General features: G+C 39.8%; 1 protein-coding gene across 1 annotated transcript in view; it reads left to right on the plus strand.

Annotated features, from left to right (window-relative positions):
* Positions 1 to 1,681: 1,681 nt before the first annotated feature.
* Positions 1,682 to 15,550, plus strand: part of IQUB (IQ motif and ubiquitin domain containing) — a gene marked incomplete at its 5' end in the record, with an annotated part of 41,657 nt that continues 27,788 nt past the window's right edge. The window contains 6 exons of the mRNA XM_081331858.1: positions 1,682 to 2,336; positions 3,788 to 3,926; positions 5,065 to 5,228; positions 5,308 to 5,483; positions 5,910 to 6,065; positions 13,198 to 13,408. Coding sequence (XP_081187984.1) covers positions 1,682 to 2,336; positions 3,788 to 3,926; positions 5,065 to 5,228; positions 5,308 to 5,483; positions 5,910 to 6,065; positions 13,198 to 13,408 — 1,501 coding nt within the window. The remainder of the gene's footprint in view (positions 2,337 to 3,787; positions 3,927 to 5,064; positions 5,229 to 5,307; positions 5,484 to 5,909; positions 6,066 to 13,197; positions 13,409 to 15,550) is intronic.

Here is a 15,550-nt window from a genome sequence, read left to right on the forward strand (position 1 = left end):
TTTGGAACATCATCCCCCTCCCAACTGTCCCTAAGCCTATTGGTCTTTTGGAAGCCCTTTAGACATGGCTTTGCCAGGGGCCTGGGAAACTGGTAGACATGTAGAGCCTGTGAACAGGTTATGTTGTCTGTCAGGTAGACAGAATTTTATGGTTTAACTTTTTTATTGTTTTACTGGTTTTAATGGATTTCTTGTTTTGCTTACTTATTTCTGTTTGTTTCATATTATTTTTTACCTGAATTATTAAAAAAGGTAAACTGAGTCACTTATGTGAGATGGGCGGCTATATAAATTCAACAAACGAAAGAAAAAAAATGAAACGAAACATAGCATTTAGTAAAAATGCTACCATGGTTTGTGGGAGAATTTTTAATTTTAATTTTTAATTTTAATTCCATTTATATCCTGCCCTTCTCCGAAGACTCAGGGCGGCTTACAAGCTTATCAGTAGCCTTCATTCTATGTATATGCCTGCTTATTAGGGCTTTCACCCCCCCAAGCGGCATTATTACAAAGTCAGCTTAATTGCCCCCAACAATCTGGGTCCTCATTTTACCTACCTCGGAAGGATGGAAGGCTGAGTCAACCTTGAGCCTGGTGGGACTCGAACCTGCACTAATTGCAGGCAGCTGGTGTTACTTAGGGAGGCATTAGCCCACTGCTCCACCAAGGTTCTTGGTGTATTACTGCAACCAATTCAAGCCATTTCTATATGACACTAGAAATCAAAGGAAATATTACTGTAAAATTTGAGTTAGTACAAATATTTTGATATACGGTAGTAGGCTATATCAAGGCTACTGAAGGCTATTGCTAAGCACATTGGTTTGTGCTTAAATTGTAAGCCTCCCTGAGTCTTCGGAGAAGGGCGTGATATAAATGGGATTTTAAAAAAATAGTAGTGTTTACTTTTAGCGTTTTGTGAAATTTGGGTTTTGATTATTTCTTTTATCGTTAGAAAAGCATAATGCCCTATTATCTCCTAAGAAATCAGGTGAGTCAAATGATGATAAACTGGCATGATGTTTTTCTAAAATATTTCCTAATACTATAATATTTTCAAAGGTTTTTTTAAAAAAAATTCCTCTTCAATTATTCAAAATTAAAAATTAAGTAAAAAAAATGCTCTACTACTGCCTTTCTAAAATGTACTAATGTTAATGTAACGATAGATGCTATTTATGAAAAATGGGTTTAAAAAGAATTTAGTCTTTATACTGCATAGTTTTACTTTTTGTTTCTAATATAAAACACTGTTGGAGTTTCAAAGAAGAAATGAGCAAGAAAGAAAACCGTGCACACATATAAAGTTATAAATCAATGTTTTCAAAGCAAATAATCTCCAGAAAAGTTGAGCTCTTGGGAATGTTAGCTGGATATCATTTGCAGGCCATTGTATTTGGAAGGTAATACATTGCAAGCATTATCAGTTATATTTCAAGTGGTTAAAATGTGATTTAAATGGCTTAAATATATTGAACTTTAAATGTACAAGTCTTTAGTTAAAACGATAAAGTTCAGATGTGTTGGGTCTGAAGGTTTTTTTTTTAAATTACAACTAGTTTTATAGTCTGTCTAAGAGTACAAGGGCAGTCAATTGAGACCGCATACTAACAATATGCTTAAATTTAAAATCTTGTTTCCTGTACATTTTGCTTTTTATGTTACTCCTTTCAGGCAAATGGCTGATTCAGAAAAAGAGATAATTGATCTGGCTTCAGTAGATAATGAAAATCAAGTTATGGAAGACACTTCTACAGAAAAACAAACAGAAGAAATTACAGATGTTACAGATTCTAAAAAGGAGCAGACATATACAGTATCCTTAAATGAAACAGGTCTATCTTCAAAGCAGGAATACAATGTAGATTCAACAACACAAGAATTGGGTATTGCTGATGAACCAATGCAAGAGCAAGATGCTGCTATAGAACGAGAGCCAGATACATTTGAGAACCTGAATATTAGTCAGGAACCTGTACAGGATGCAGGTATTGCTGAGGAGCTGTTGCAGAGGATAGATCAAACCACAGACAAGGAATCAGATGGAGAGGAAGAGCTAGTTGGAGGTGTAGCTGCTGCTGAAGAATTGGCATTGGAGTTGGACAGTGCAGAAACAGAATTTAATGCAAAACTCCAAGATTTTCCAAAAGATTTTGGTCATGAAATTAAACCAACTAGAATTGAGACGGATGCTTCAACATCTGAAAGTACAGGTGCCAGTGAAGGTGTTTCTGAACAGTATCCTGATTTGGCAGCTGTTGTTGCAGAAGACATAAACATGGCAAATTTGGCAGCTCAACTTTCAGAAATGATAAAAAATGCTATTGTAACAGGTATATATTATGTTTGATATGGCAGTTAGTCTTCCCCAACTCATCTTAAATTTCTCACTGTAAATTCAGCAACTACAGGCTGAACAACTTAGAGCAGGGGTGTTAAACTGCTGGCCCACGGGCCGGATGTATCAGCGAAATCGCGCCCACCCCATTGCCAGCAATGGCACAAAGTCGTGATATGTCACGACACGTCACATGATGTTGCAAGTTTGATACCCCTGACTTAGAGAATACTAGTTTGGGAAAAGTGTTTATAAATAATTCTTCCTTTATATGCTCCACAATTAATATTTCCCACATCTCACTGTTTCATAATGACTGATTAATTCTCACTATTTTAATAACATTTTCTAAAAAGATGGACTGTTGTAATACAGTATATCATGCTAGTGAAATACAGTATCAAACACTTTGGTACCATTTTATTCCAAGAAATTTGCTTTTCTTTCATCGTCTTTTTGTTCAAATAATAGCTTTCGATTTACTTGAAGTTGAGAGTGAATCACTGGGCCATGTCATCTAATAATTCTAATGTCAGGTGACATATAATTCCATATCTCCCTGCTCCTGTTCAAATATGTAACTAATCACTGCATACCCTTGCCAGCTTCGTTAATATAAATAGTTTAGAACTAGAGAAACTACTTTTTAGCTATTGCAGTTGTTTACAGAAGACAGCTAATTCCATTTAGCTGGCAAGGTGGGCGAGTGATTTATTTTATTTGCTTCTATAACTACTTGCAGCTTCAATCATTACAACTCTAAGGAGTTCTCATGTTGCTGCAAAATTTTTGGAGTCTCTCCAAGAGATAGTATGACAGCTTAAGAAATGCTTCTTTTCCTGGACATTTATGGAGTAGCAATTTATCCAGGAACAAGTTACTTTCAATTTGCTCGAGGATACTTTAGGGATTATCACTTTGATAGTTTCTATCCATCCTATTTAATCCAATAAAATAGGTGTGTTCCAGGTCCCTTCTATGAAACAGTGTCATTTTATGGAACCCAGGAAGAAATATACATTCTCTGTTATGGCCGTACTGAACAGCCTTTCCTGGAAGTTAGGACTGCCCTGATCTTGTTGGCCTTTCAGAAGTCGTGATTCTTTTCTCAGACCTGAGGGCCTGGATGTTAATGGAGCTTGGTCTATGTTTGGTTTGCATGATTAAAAAATGTTTACTTTGTGTTTTCACTATTTTTGTCATTTTTCTATTTAATTTGGTTTTATACGTACCAACCAGGGCTGATTTGCAGGTGGGCATCATGTAACTGAATATTAAATAAATATTACTTAATTTTTGCCTTAACAAAAATGATTGATTTTAATTGTTTTGAAGACAGAAAAAAGAAAAAGTGTACAAGCAAAATTTAATTCTTACTAATTGAATAGAAACTAATAATGAAATTAATGAAGAACCATTAGAATGATTGATGTATTTGTTTTTCAGTTGAATTCATGATGCATCCCGATATCCAGATTTTCACGAAGACTTTTAACATTAATCAAAATGTGGAGCAAATCAAACAGTACTTTGCAAAACGATTAAAAATACCACTGGATGTTTTACAAATTAGGTTACTAGGTTTGTATCAATATGAGGGGGTTCTGTGTTTTTTCATGTATATAAATATAGACAGGACTCCAAATATGGTTGCAGTGTTTAGAGAAGCAATTATTTGTTTGCTGAATAACAACAGAAATCTATGTGTACATAAAGTACATCCTTGAGTTTACAAAAATGCAAACAACTGGACATTGTTCAAACTCTGAAGGTGACTGAATATAATGTACTGAAAACTCCCCAAATTGTTATGCACTCTGTTTTCATTGTATAATTATGCTGTCGTTCACTGCCCATTCCTTCTTACATAATTGTTTGAGAATCCCCAGGCTATTTTACTGCAGGTATTTCTGGAAGAGGTAGAAAAGTAATTCTTAAGTCATTTTTAAAGAAATTAGTAAAAGTAAAGGTTCCCCCACACATGCGTGCTAGTCGTTTCCAACTCTAGGGGTCGGTGCTCATCTCCGTTTCAAAGCCGAAGAGCCAGCACTTGTCCGAGGACGTCTCCATGGTCATGTGGCCAGCATGACTAGACACCAAATGTGCACGGAACGCTGTTACCTTCCCACCGTAGTGGTCCCTATTTTTCTACTTGCATTTTTACGTGCTTTTGAACTGCTAGGTTGGCAGAAGCTGGGACAAGTAACAGGCGCTCACTCTGTTATGCGGCACTCGGAATTAGACCTGCCAAACTGCCGACCTTCTGGTCGACAAGCTCAGTGTCCTAACCCACTGAGCCACCGCGTCCCCTTTAAAGAAATTAAGTTGCTGCAATAGTATGTTGGAAGCACAATGGGATGGAGTGGTGGACGGATGCTGCATAGGGAACAATCAGATAAGAGAAGACATCCTTTCAGCTGCATAATGGGCAAAGAAACTCAGAATGGGCCCTGTCTAACTTTTCAGACTGTAAAAGAAATGTTGGGAGGTTGGTATCTGACTTGCAAAATTCTCTCTATGTAGCCTTATAATAAAATAGAATTAGCTCACCTGGTTGTGATTTCTGTCTGATCTACCTGAGAAGGCTGAAAGTTGCCTTACATAGAATGGCATTCCTTACTCTTTTCTCTGGGTTTGTCACATTCCTCAAATGATCAAAGAAACAAAGATAATTGACCTCTTAATTCATTGTGAAACCTAATTTTGATTGTCTTTTTAGGGAGAATAGTTGAAAATTTTGAAACCCTCTGGAATCTTGGTGTGCAACCTAATGGGACAATACAGTTTGATATGTACTCATTAGATGAAGAAAACTTTCCACTCAATGCATACAAACTCCTGCAAGAATACTATATGCCTGATGTTATAACGGTTCAAGTTCAAACAGGTAAAGAACAATCAAATGTATAGTCTGTTTAATTGCCCAGTGTTGGCTATAATTTAATAATGCTGTTTTATCTGAACAGAGCCAGACACTTTTCAGGATGTATGTATAGAAATTAAAAGACCAACATTTGAAAAACCATTCTTGGGTGGATTTAGACATAAGGAAACAGGCACAGAATATCATAATGCAGGATCACAGACAGATCCCAAAAAACGTCTAGACAAAGAATATGAAGAATTCTGTAGGTCAACACAGGTATGTTCAGAAAGAATGAAGACCTTGAGATATGTGCAAGAAAAACTAATTTGGAAATTAAATCTTTTTCTGTATATTAGAAATTAATAAATAATTTAATTCTTTAATTTTATATATATATTTTATTGCATTCAAAAATTAGCTCTTGATCAATCTAATTAAATTTATACAGAGAATGCAAAGTGTTCAGTAAGCCAGGCCAGATATGTTCATAAAGAATGAAGACCCTGTGATATGTGCCCGAAAAACTGATCTGGAAGTTAAATATGTTCCAGTCTATTAGAATAGGATAATTAAATAATTCCATTCTATAATTCTATATATTTGTTAATTTAATGCATTCATAAATTAATTTTTAATTCAGTTTAATTAATGTATACAAAAATGCTTAACCTTTTTAAAATTAATACTTTTATTTAATTCTAGACAGTGGTAGAAAGAAAGAAATTGCAACAGACCATAAATACCACTTCTACACAAATGACAAAAATTGGTGTTTATGTGTCAAATGTCACTGATAAGCTTATAGAACCAAAGCCATACGTGACAGCTGAAGAATATCATGCACGACGACTTAAGGCGGTAAGTATACAGTCAACTGAATAATTATCATCAAAAAAGATTGCAGTTTTGCATACTTTCCTGTGATTAAAGCCCTTAATCTAAGTGGGGTTTATAAACTCAATTTATCACTCACATTTGTATATCACTGATTCCACAAGGACTCCATTTTTATTGTCACTTGAAATATTCTTATAAATAGCTTAGCTCCAAATAAGACCAGGATTATTGCAAACTAACTCTAATTAGTTAAGCAAGTTATATGCGTTGGTTAAAGGAACAGCATGCCTCCTACTTTCCCTCAGTTTGATGTATCATACTCCTGAGTGTTTCTGTATATCTGTGTCTTTGAGATTGCAGTGTGTTTCAGACATGTGAAAATTAACATGTGAAATTTGAATCTTGCATTTCAGAACAAATTCAAATTCTTATTAATACACATTTTTGTTTAAATAGTCTGAGAAGTAGAGAGCTACATTTGAAAGTATTTGTATATAGTACTGAAGTTATGGACAATTTTATTTATTTGTCAAAGAATTTGGAAAGCCCAATTAAAGCAACTGATAGTTTTGTTTGTATTCCCAGCAGAACATCTCAAGCTTTCACTGATTCTTAAACTGGTCTTTAGGATTTATTAGGATTTATTTTCAGTACTCCATAAGATTAAAGTGATCAGAAAATGTTCAAAACTTTTTCTACAGCATTATGATAGATTTAAATTTATTTCATATTTTCTGCCTCTGAAATATTTATTTGTATTTCCTTTATGTTAGTGAGGTACTTATTAATTAAGATGCTGCCATTTAGGATCTCTTATGTTGCAGATGTTCTACTTTAGCACAAGAGGCATTCACATATATAACAATGATAGCAGTTCAAATATACAAGAATTTCCAGTGTCCCCTCCTTAAACCTGCAATTCTTCCATAAATTAAGTGTCACTGAACATAGTAAGGGTTTTATTCAGGGCTTTTTTCCCTCATAGAATGCTCAGAACGGAGTTCCGGCACCTTTTTTGGATGGAACCTTGTAGGGTAGGCAAGGCAGGTTGTATTTATTTATTTATTTATTTATTTATTTATTTATTTATTTATTTATTTATTTATTTATTTATTTATTTATTATTTATTTATTTATTTATTTATTTATTTATTGAACTTATATACCGCCCTTCTCACTGTTCTGTACCAGCCTGCTACCGGCCCTGCAGAAAAGGCAGGGACAACCCCTTTACAAACAGCAAGAGGCTGGAATTACGCCTGCCAAATTTATTCACATAAAACAGAGCAAGACAAGACACCAACCATAAAACACGAGCTAAGAAGCAGGAACAATCCAAGCAGTTGCCTTCAGCAAACCAGCCCTCCCACACATTCCCCTTAAATACAGTTCAGGGCGTGGCCTCTCTGTGCCTCCTTCCGAGGTGCCTCATTGCCTTCCTCTGTTTACTCCTGACTGACTGCCTCCTGCGTTGGGCGTCCTTGAACAGGGCCAGCTATGGGTCATCTTCATCCACGCTGTCAGGCTCACACAGCTGGGTCTGCATCGTGACCAGATGAGAGGGGCCTTGCTGGGGGCTCTCATCAAGCTGTCCAATCCCCTCAGCAAGCTCTTCAACACCCCCCTCCGCCTCCTCTGAGTCGTCCGACCCAACTGCCGAACCCACAGGCTGACCCTGAATCACAACACTCTCGTAGGACCCAGGGCGGTTCACAAGGCAATTAAAACAATATTACAATACAGAAGTTAATAACAATTAAAATAGATTAAATTATCCTTGATTGAAAATCTAAAACCCCTATAACTCTGATTAAAAAACCCAATTACAATAAGTTAAAAATTAAGAATTCTCAGTCCTGGCTGGAAAGCTCAAAGAGCCAGGTCTTCAGGTCCCGGCGGAACGAACGAAAATCAGGGGCAGTCCTGAGCTCTACGGGTAACTAGTTCCAAAGGGCAGGCGCACCCACAGAGAAGGCCCTCCCCCTGGGTGTCGCCCGCTGGCAATCCTTTGCCGGTGGCACCCTGAGAAGGCCCTCCCTGTGGGAGCGCACAGGACGAAGGGAACTTGATGCCGGCAGCAGGTGTTCCCTCAGATATCCCGGACCCAAGCCATTTAGGGCTTTATAGGTCATCACCAGCACCTTGAATCTCACCCGGAGGGCAACCGGAAGCCAATGCAGCTCGCGGAGAAGAGGTGTTACATGGGAGTATCGGGAAGCCCCCATCATAACTCGTGCGGCTGCATTCTGCACCAGCTGAAGCCTACGAGTGGTCCTCAAGGGCAGCCCCATGTAGAGAGCGTTGCAGTAGTCTAACCGGGAGGTCACAAGCGCATGAGTGACTGTGCGCAAGGCATCTCGGTCCAGATAGGGCCGCAACTGGCGGACCAGATGAACCTGGGCAAAAGACCCCCTGGTCACGGCTCCTATATGATCTTCAAAACTGAGCCGCGAGTCCAGGAGGACACCCAAGTTGCGAGCCCTATCGACGGGGGGTAACACCTCACCCCCCCATCATTAAAGATGGAATAGAATGATTCACTCGAGATGCCTGTACGCACAGCCACTCAGTCTTGGCAGGATTGAGTCAGAGCCTGTTTCTCCCCATCCAAACCCGAACTGCCTCCAGGCAACGGGACGTCACGTCGAGGGCATCACTAAGTTGGTTTGGGGTGGAAAGAAAAAGTTGGGTATCATCGGCATACTGATGATACCCCACCCCAAAACCACGAATGATCTCAGCCAGCGGCTTCATATAGATATTGAACAGGAGGGGAGAGAGGACCGACCCCTGAGGAACTCCACAAATGAGAGACTTCAGGGCGGATCTCTGCCCTCCCATCAACACCAACTGTGAACGACCCAAGAGGTAGGAGAACCACCGTAAAACAGTGCCCCCCACTCCCAACCCCCTGAGACGTCGCAGCAGGATACCATGGTCGATGGTATCAAAAGCTGCTGAGAGATCTAATAGGACTAGGACAGAGGAACAACCCCTGTCCCGAGCCCGCCAGAGATCATTCATTAGCACGACCAATGCCGTCTCCGTGCTGTACCCGGGCCTGAAACCCAATTGGTACGGGTCAAGATAATCAGTTTCCTCCAGGAACAGAGGAAGCTGATGCGCCACCACACTCTCAACAACCTTCGCTAAAAAGCGAAGGTTGGAGACCAGACGATAGTTATTCAAAATAGCTGGATCCAAGGCAGGCTTCTTGAGAAGGGGTCTCACCACCGCTTCCTTCAAGGCGGCGGGAAAGACACCCTCACTCAAAGAAGCAGATATCACTGCCTGGAACCAGCTTCGTGTCTCCTCCCGAGTTGAATAAACCAGCCAGGAAGGGCACAGGTCCAATAAACAGGTGGTAGAGCTCAGCCTCCCCATAATCCTGTCCACCTCCTCGGGAGTCACAGGATCAAACTCAGTCCAGATAATACTCTCAAGACCGCTCGATTCCTCCCCATCAGACTCTGCCCAGTCAGAGTCCAAACCGGTCCGAATCTGAGCGAGTTTGTCTGCCAGATGCTGGCTAAACTCCTTGGCCTGTCCCTGCAAGGGCTCCTCCCTCACCTCCTGAGAAAGGAGGGAACGAGTTACCCTAAACAGGGTGGCCGGGCGATTATCTGCGGACGTGATGAGGGCGGCGAAGTAATTAGACTTCGCTGTCCTCATCGCCGCGAGATAAGACCCAGTGAAAGTTCTTATTCGCAATTGGTCAGATTCAGACCGGCTGGATCTCCAACAGCTCTCCAGACTCCGTCTCCAACGCTTCATCTCCCGTAGCTCCACAGAAAATCATGGAGCCCATCGGGGTCTGCGCCGGATCAGGGGTTGCAAGGGTACAACCCGGTCAAGTGCCTCGGTGGCGGCCCTGAACTCCCGAGCTAACTCTGACGACCCGCCCAGGGATGGAAGGTTGAAATCACCCAGAACCATAAGTCTGGCAAATTCAACCACCAGCCCTGAAAGGGTGTCGAGAAGCCCGGGCAGGGTTGTTGCAACACAGCTGGGCACCATGTATGTCAGCAACAAACCCAACTGAACCCCAGAGCCAAACCTCAGGAGGAGCGACTCACTCCTGCCAATTTGTACGACAGTAGTCCCCCGTGGATATAAGGTCTCCTGTATAACCACCGCCACCCCCCCGCCCCTACCCTGAGCCCGTGGCCGGTGCAGCACACAGAAACCTGGAGGGCAGAGCTCAGTCAGAGGGACACCTCCCTCTGAGCCCAACCAGGTTTCCGTAATGCATGCCAGATCCGCGCGTTCCTCCTCAATCAAATCTCGGACGAGGGGAGCTTTGTTCACTACGGATCTGGCATTAAAATACACCAGCCTAAGCTCAGGGGCCCAATCTCCCTCACCCCCGGGTAAACGGGTATCAACTGGAGGGTCGGAACACGCCACCGCTTGAAGACAGCGGGGGCGTGATCCCAGATGTTGATACGGCCCTCCGTGCAACCACCTGCTACCATTCCCAATCATTGTGGGGATTTGAAATCCCACCCCACAACCGGAGGAACCAGAAATCCCTAACCCCAAGCTCGTCTCGACGGGAACCATCTCCGGCCTGGACTGACAGCCGGTTGATAAAATACCCTTATCCCTCCCACCCCTATCATTCACCCCCCTCCCTAAACCCCTAAAACAACCGGCGAAAAAACATAGTAGGGGCTTTTTAATACACTTCAACCAGCAGCCCCTATCTATGCCCAACCACCTCTCAGGGTCCCAACAATTGGGCCCGTCCTCAAGGGAGATAGAGCACAAGGCGGCAGGTCGTACCCAGGTGGCAGGAACTCTCCTGAGGGCATATAAGTTCGCAATAGAGTAGTATAAGCGGGCCATATGCCAGAATGTCCACATTGGGCTATTTGTAGGCAGCTAGATAGTTAAAATAAAGATGTTAAAGAATATTGTTGACGTTGTCAAGTCAGGGTGGCAAAACAAAAAACCATTAAGCCAAGCCCATCCAAGCCAAGCCAAGCCAAACCAAGCCAGCTCTACTCTTACCCGAGCTGGCTGCAGATATAAAAGCCATAACAGTTCTCTCACAACAATTGGCAAATTAATCTGGGCAAAACTTGGCTAAAGACAACCGGGATAAATCCACCTCAGCTGATCTCTCACATCAGGGGGTGGATTGATAGTTAATTGTTCTGTCCTCTCACTGCAGTCAAGTCCCAGGTCTGTCAGGTCCATCCTTGGCCAACAGTAATTCTTAAAGTTGCAGCTAACACTCCGTAACCAAGAGAGAGCGGGGCTCCGGTCGGCTGTTCCGAGGCAGCAGAGTTGCTTCCTTGCCACCGTATCCCACACTGTCTTGCAACTCCGAAAGAGGGGGAGGTCTCCACGGTACAAAACAGCACTCCAACAGATGATCCAGGACCTAAGAATCACAACCACCTCAGTTGGAGGAAGGAGGGAGAAGTCTCTTCGCTGCGGCATATACTGTGCTGGCTGACGCGCCACCAGCTGAGACGCCAGCTGAGGCGCGCAGTAAAACAGCAGGCAAACCATGATCACTGCTCAGAGAACTCCCATCAGCTCCACAACCAGCGCTGATGAGCTGTTAACAGGTGGCGATTAATTCGGACCGCCATATCACTCCCCAGTCTTAAAACTCCAAGAGAGGGGGGGAGGTCTTCAGGCACAAAATAGTACCCCATAGATGATACAGACCTCAAAAACCACCATCTCAGTCGGGGGGGGGGGGAGGAAGGGAGAAGGGGAAGTTTCCTCGCTGACATGTGTAAGTTCCGGCACCTTTTTCTTTTACAAAAAAAGCAATGGTTTTACTAAAGATCAGATTGTAACCAAGTTTTCACAGAGTTGAGAATTTATTTTAATAAATGGCAGTGGTATTTTCCCCTATCATTTCACTAATCTAGTAACAATCATGTTCTGGCTCAGGATGATGCCCAAATCAGAGGCAAATTGGGATAGACTTTCACTTACCCAAGTTGGGACTGGATTCATATCTTCCTGTTTTGATTGAAAAATTTTCAGGGTTCTGGTCCCAAGTTGATAATTGGGTGAAACTATAGCAGCTATGCCGGAAAAGGGGAGGGCAATTTTTTTGTTTTTGTTTTAGTGTTAATGTAGTTGTTTAATACATCCATTCTTAAATCGGAATGAGCTCTGCAGATTGTAAAAGAGTGTAGTCTGAAAACTCAAAACTTATTTTTTTGCCTTATTTACAAAATATTTTATGTAAAATTTATAGGCCTCCCATCTTACCTCAGGGTAATTCTAGGTGGCTTACAGTCATAAAAGGTAAAAATTATTTAAACTAAAAACATAAAGAAGTTAATCCAAAAAGCCAAAAACTGCAGCCCAATTAAAAGAAGGGGAGGTGGGAACAGGATGGGGAGGAGATAGGATCTGCTGTTAATCGATCATAGCATATAGCTTCATTGAAAGCTTTTTTTTTTGGTTGAATGCAAGAACGTTCTGAAATTTTAAGGAACAGTATGTTAAAGATGAATTAGAGGCACTATTATCTAATTTGGCAAGAAAATTTTGCAGAAGAAGCAAGCTTATGAACACCAAGATACTGATAATTTTAAAATTTCTGAACAGATTTTTTTATGAACTTTGGCATGCTGCATTCCCTATTATTGTTCAAACTTTTATGAACGACTATCCCCTTCTCATAAAAATGAAGAAAATTTTTAGTACCATTAAATATCTGGTTTTCCAGTGCTAGATAATGGGAGAACAGTTTTGATATTTTTGAATCATAGTTTGCATTAAAAATGAATTGAAGATTTTCTAAAGTAAAGATTTTAACTCTTGAAGCACTTTGCATGACAACCCAACACTTTGCCTGGTGGCCATTCAGATTCTGCTGGTGGTTAAGACTCTTTCTAGAGAAAAATACTTAAAATTTGCTAGTGTGACATGAATTCAGTGGTGGGATTCAGCCTGTTTGCACCACTTTGGCAGAACCGGTAGCTAATTTTTTGTTGCCCAGGCCCAGAATGGACTTCCAGAAGCAGCATCCACACAGAGAACCGGTTGTTCACATATTTGAATCCCACCACCGCATGAACTGCTTGATTGACAAAATCACTGTTTTCATAGAAATATTACAGAACTTTATACTTTCCATAAACATTAATTGCCCTTTGTTTCTTCTCCCTGTGTGTAGATCATCGTAATCCAAACCTATTATCGACGATGGCTAGCTATTCAATTGGTAAACAAACTAAAAGAACAGTTAAGATTGAGACTGGAATGGGAAAGGCAAGAAGAACTAAGAAAACAGAGAGAGAGGGAAGAAAAATTGCTAAGGGAGTATAATCGAAGAATGTATCCTAAAACAAAGGATGATTTTGAATTACTTTATCATGCCTTAGAATGTAAGTATCCAATCTCTTCATTGCCAATAAGTAAACACAAACTCTCAGTTTTTTTCAACAATTTATCATAGATTAGATGCAAAACTGTAGCCACTGTTGAGAAGCCCCAGTTACACTGGGATATTTCATGCAGATCAGCAAAGTTTCAGTATTCAGCATCTTTTTAGTATTTTAGCTATTATCCAAGCCTTACTGAATTCACTTCCCTTCTTTATGTCTACATTGTTGCTCACAAAGTATCTGTTTTAAAAGACATATTATTACTTAAGTAACTTAATTCAAGAAAAAGAAGGGATAACTGGTATTAGCTGTAAACCTAGAATTAGTTATAATTAGGTTTGCCAGATCTGGAAATTGTCAAATCCCTCCAATCGTGTCTTGATGCCAAAGGCAAACAGTAAACACTAAATCTTTGTTATCACTTGTTGGTCTTCCAGATTTGTGTAGGCCAGATCCATTTGCACATTCTTTAGAAGACATATTCCAGTTTCTGTAAACTATCTATTTTCAGCTATTATATTCAGAGATGGTCTAGGTACTTATGCAAAGAAGAGTGGCAGTTATAAGAGAGAAAGTTTTAAATGAAAACATTTATAATTGAAGAAGAATCATATTTTATTGCTTCCAATATAAAACCAGTACAATATAAAACTAACTTTAGCAGAAACCTCTACTTGATGTGTTGGGTTACTATAGAGGTAGGGAAGCTGCCTTTTTTAAAAAAATAGTTTCTTCGTTTCCTTAAGGAATATGATTCTTCTGAATTAGTTTACCATTGGCTTAAATGACTGCAACATTTTGGGTGATGTTGATTCTTCTATACTGAGATTCTGTTTCCTTGTATATTATGTTGAGGCATAATTTATCTGTTCTCTTTTAAAGAACTCATCTTTTAGGAAGTTAAAAGTGTACTTGAATGTCTTTGAATGTATTCATCATCTGACATGCCTTTTGCTAGCGTTTCAGAGATATATTTAAAAACTAATACAAGAAAAATGGAAAATATCCACTTCTGTACATTCCCTGGAATTAGAAGACCATTCCCTTGAAATGATAATTTAATTAACAGTTACAGACAATAGAACAGGAAATTCTGCTTTCTCTTATTCCAAAGAACTACCAAACTCAAATTAGAAAAATATTGATCTGGTTATGAAAACAATTGCTCTGTTTTTAGGTGTTATCCAAAAGTGTACTGAAGTAGTCTGAAAAAAAGTGTCATTGTGAATTTCTATCACTCTTTCTTAGCACTATTTGTAGATATCAGACTGGATATAAGTAAACTATAGACTGCTTTGATTGAGTGTGTGAATGCCATAAATTAAAGCTCCTATTGTTCATATGGATAGACCATCTTCGTAGTCATCTGTCCCCAATCTGATCCTTTAGATCTTCCAAAAGTGCACCATTACTGGTCTAATCGGATCCATTCTCCTTGCTGCTGATTGACCTCTTTTCCTCTTTCCTTCCCTCTTTCCAGCATTATGATCTTCTTAAGGACCGGGATCTTTGCATCGTCTAAAACATAATAATTTGAACCTTGTCATATGTTTTTCAAGTGAGAATTCTGGATTGTTTTATTCTACATTCTATTGGTCAGTTTTCTTGATTGTGCATGGTATTCTCAAGAGTCTTCTCTAATCCCAAAGTTCAAAAGTGTCAATATTATTTCTATCCTGTTTCTTCAAAGTGCAAGGGGTGGGGATGTGTAAACTGTTGATTATATAATAGTAGCTATTGAGCCCAGTACATCAGTCTTGAAATAAACTGTTGTTGAATTGTGCTGTTTCAGATTGCTTGCTATTGTTTTTATTCATTATTTTCTGGATGCTTCCTCAATAAGTAACAGAAGTAATAGAAGTCAGTTTTTTAAAATTTATTTCCTCATAAACAGCATTGATTATTTTTCTTTGTGACTGCTATTCTCATGTGGACCCTGATAATTTATACTAGTGATGCTTCAAGCATGTAGCAATTCATTGATATTTAAAGAAGATAACAGATCTGTTTGTCACTTGGTTAAAGAAAAATAATGGTTCAGTCTTTAGTTGAAAATGGAATTTTAATAAACATATTTTTGAAATTAATATTTTTAGAAGCTCAAAATCACGTAAGAATTATGGTCTTGATACTTTTGAAAAT

This window comes from Vipera berus (assembly GCF_964194415.1).
Source record: "Vipera berus genome assembly, chromosome: 6".
NCBI classification, from domain to species: Eukaryota; Metazoa; Chordata; class Lepidosauria; order Squamata; family Viperidae; genus Vipera; species Vipera berus.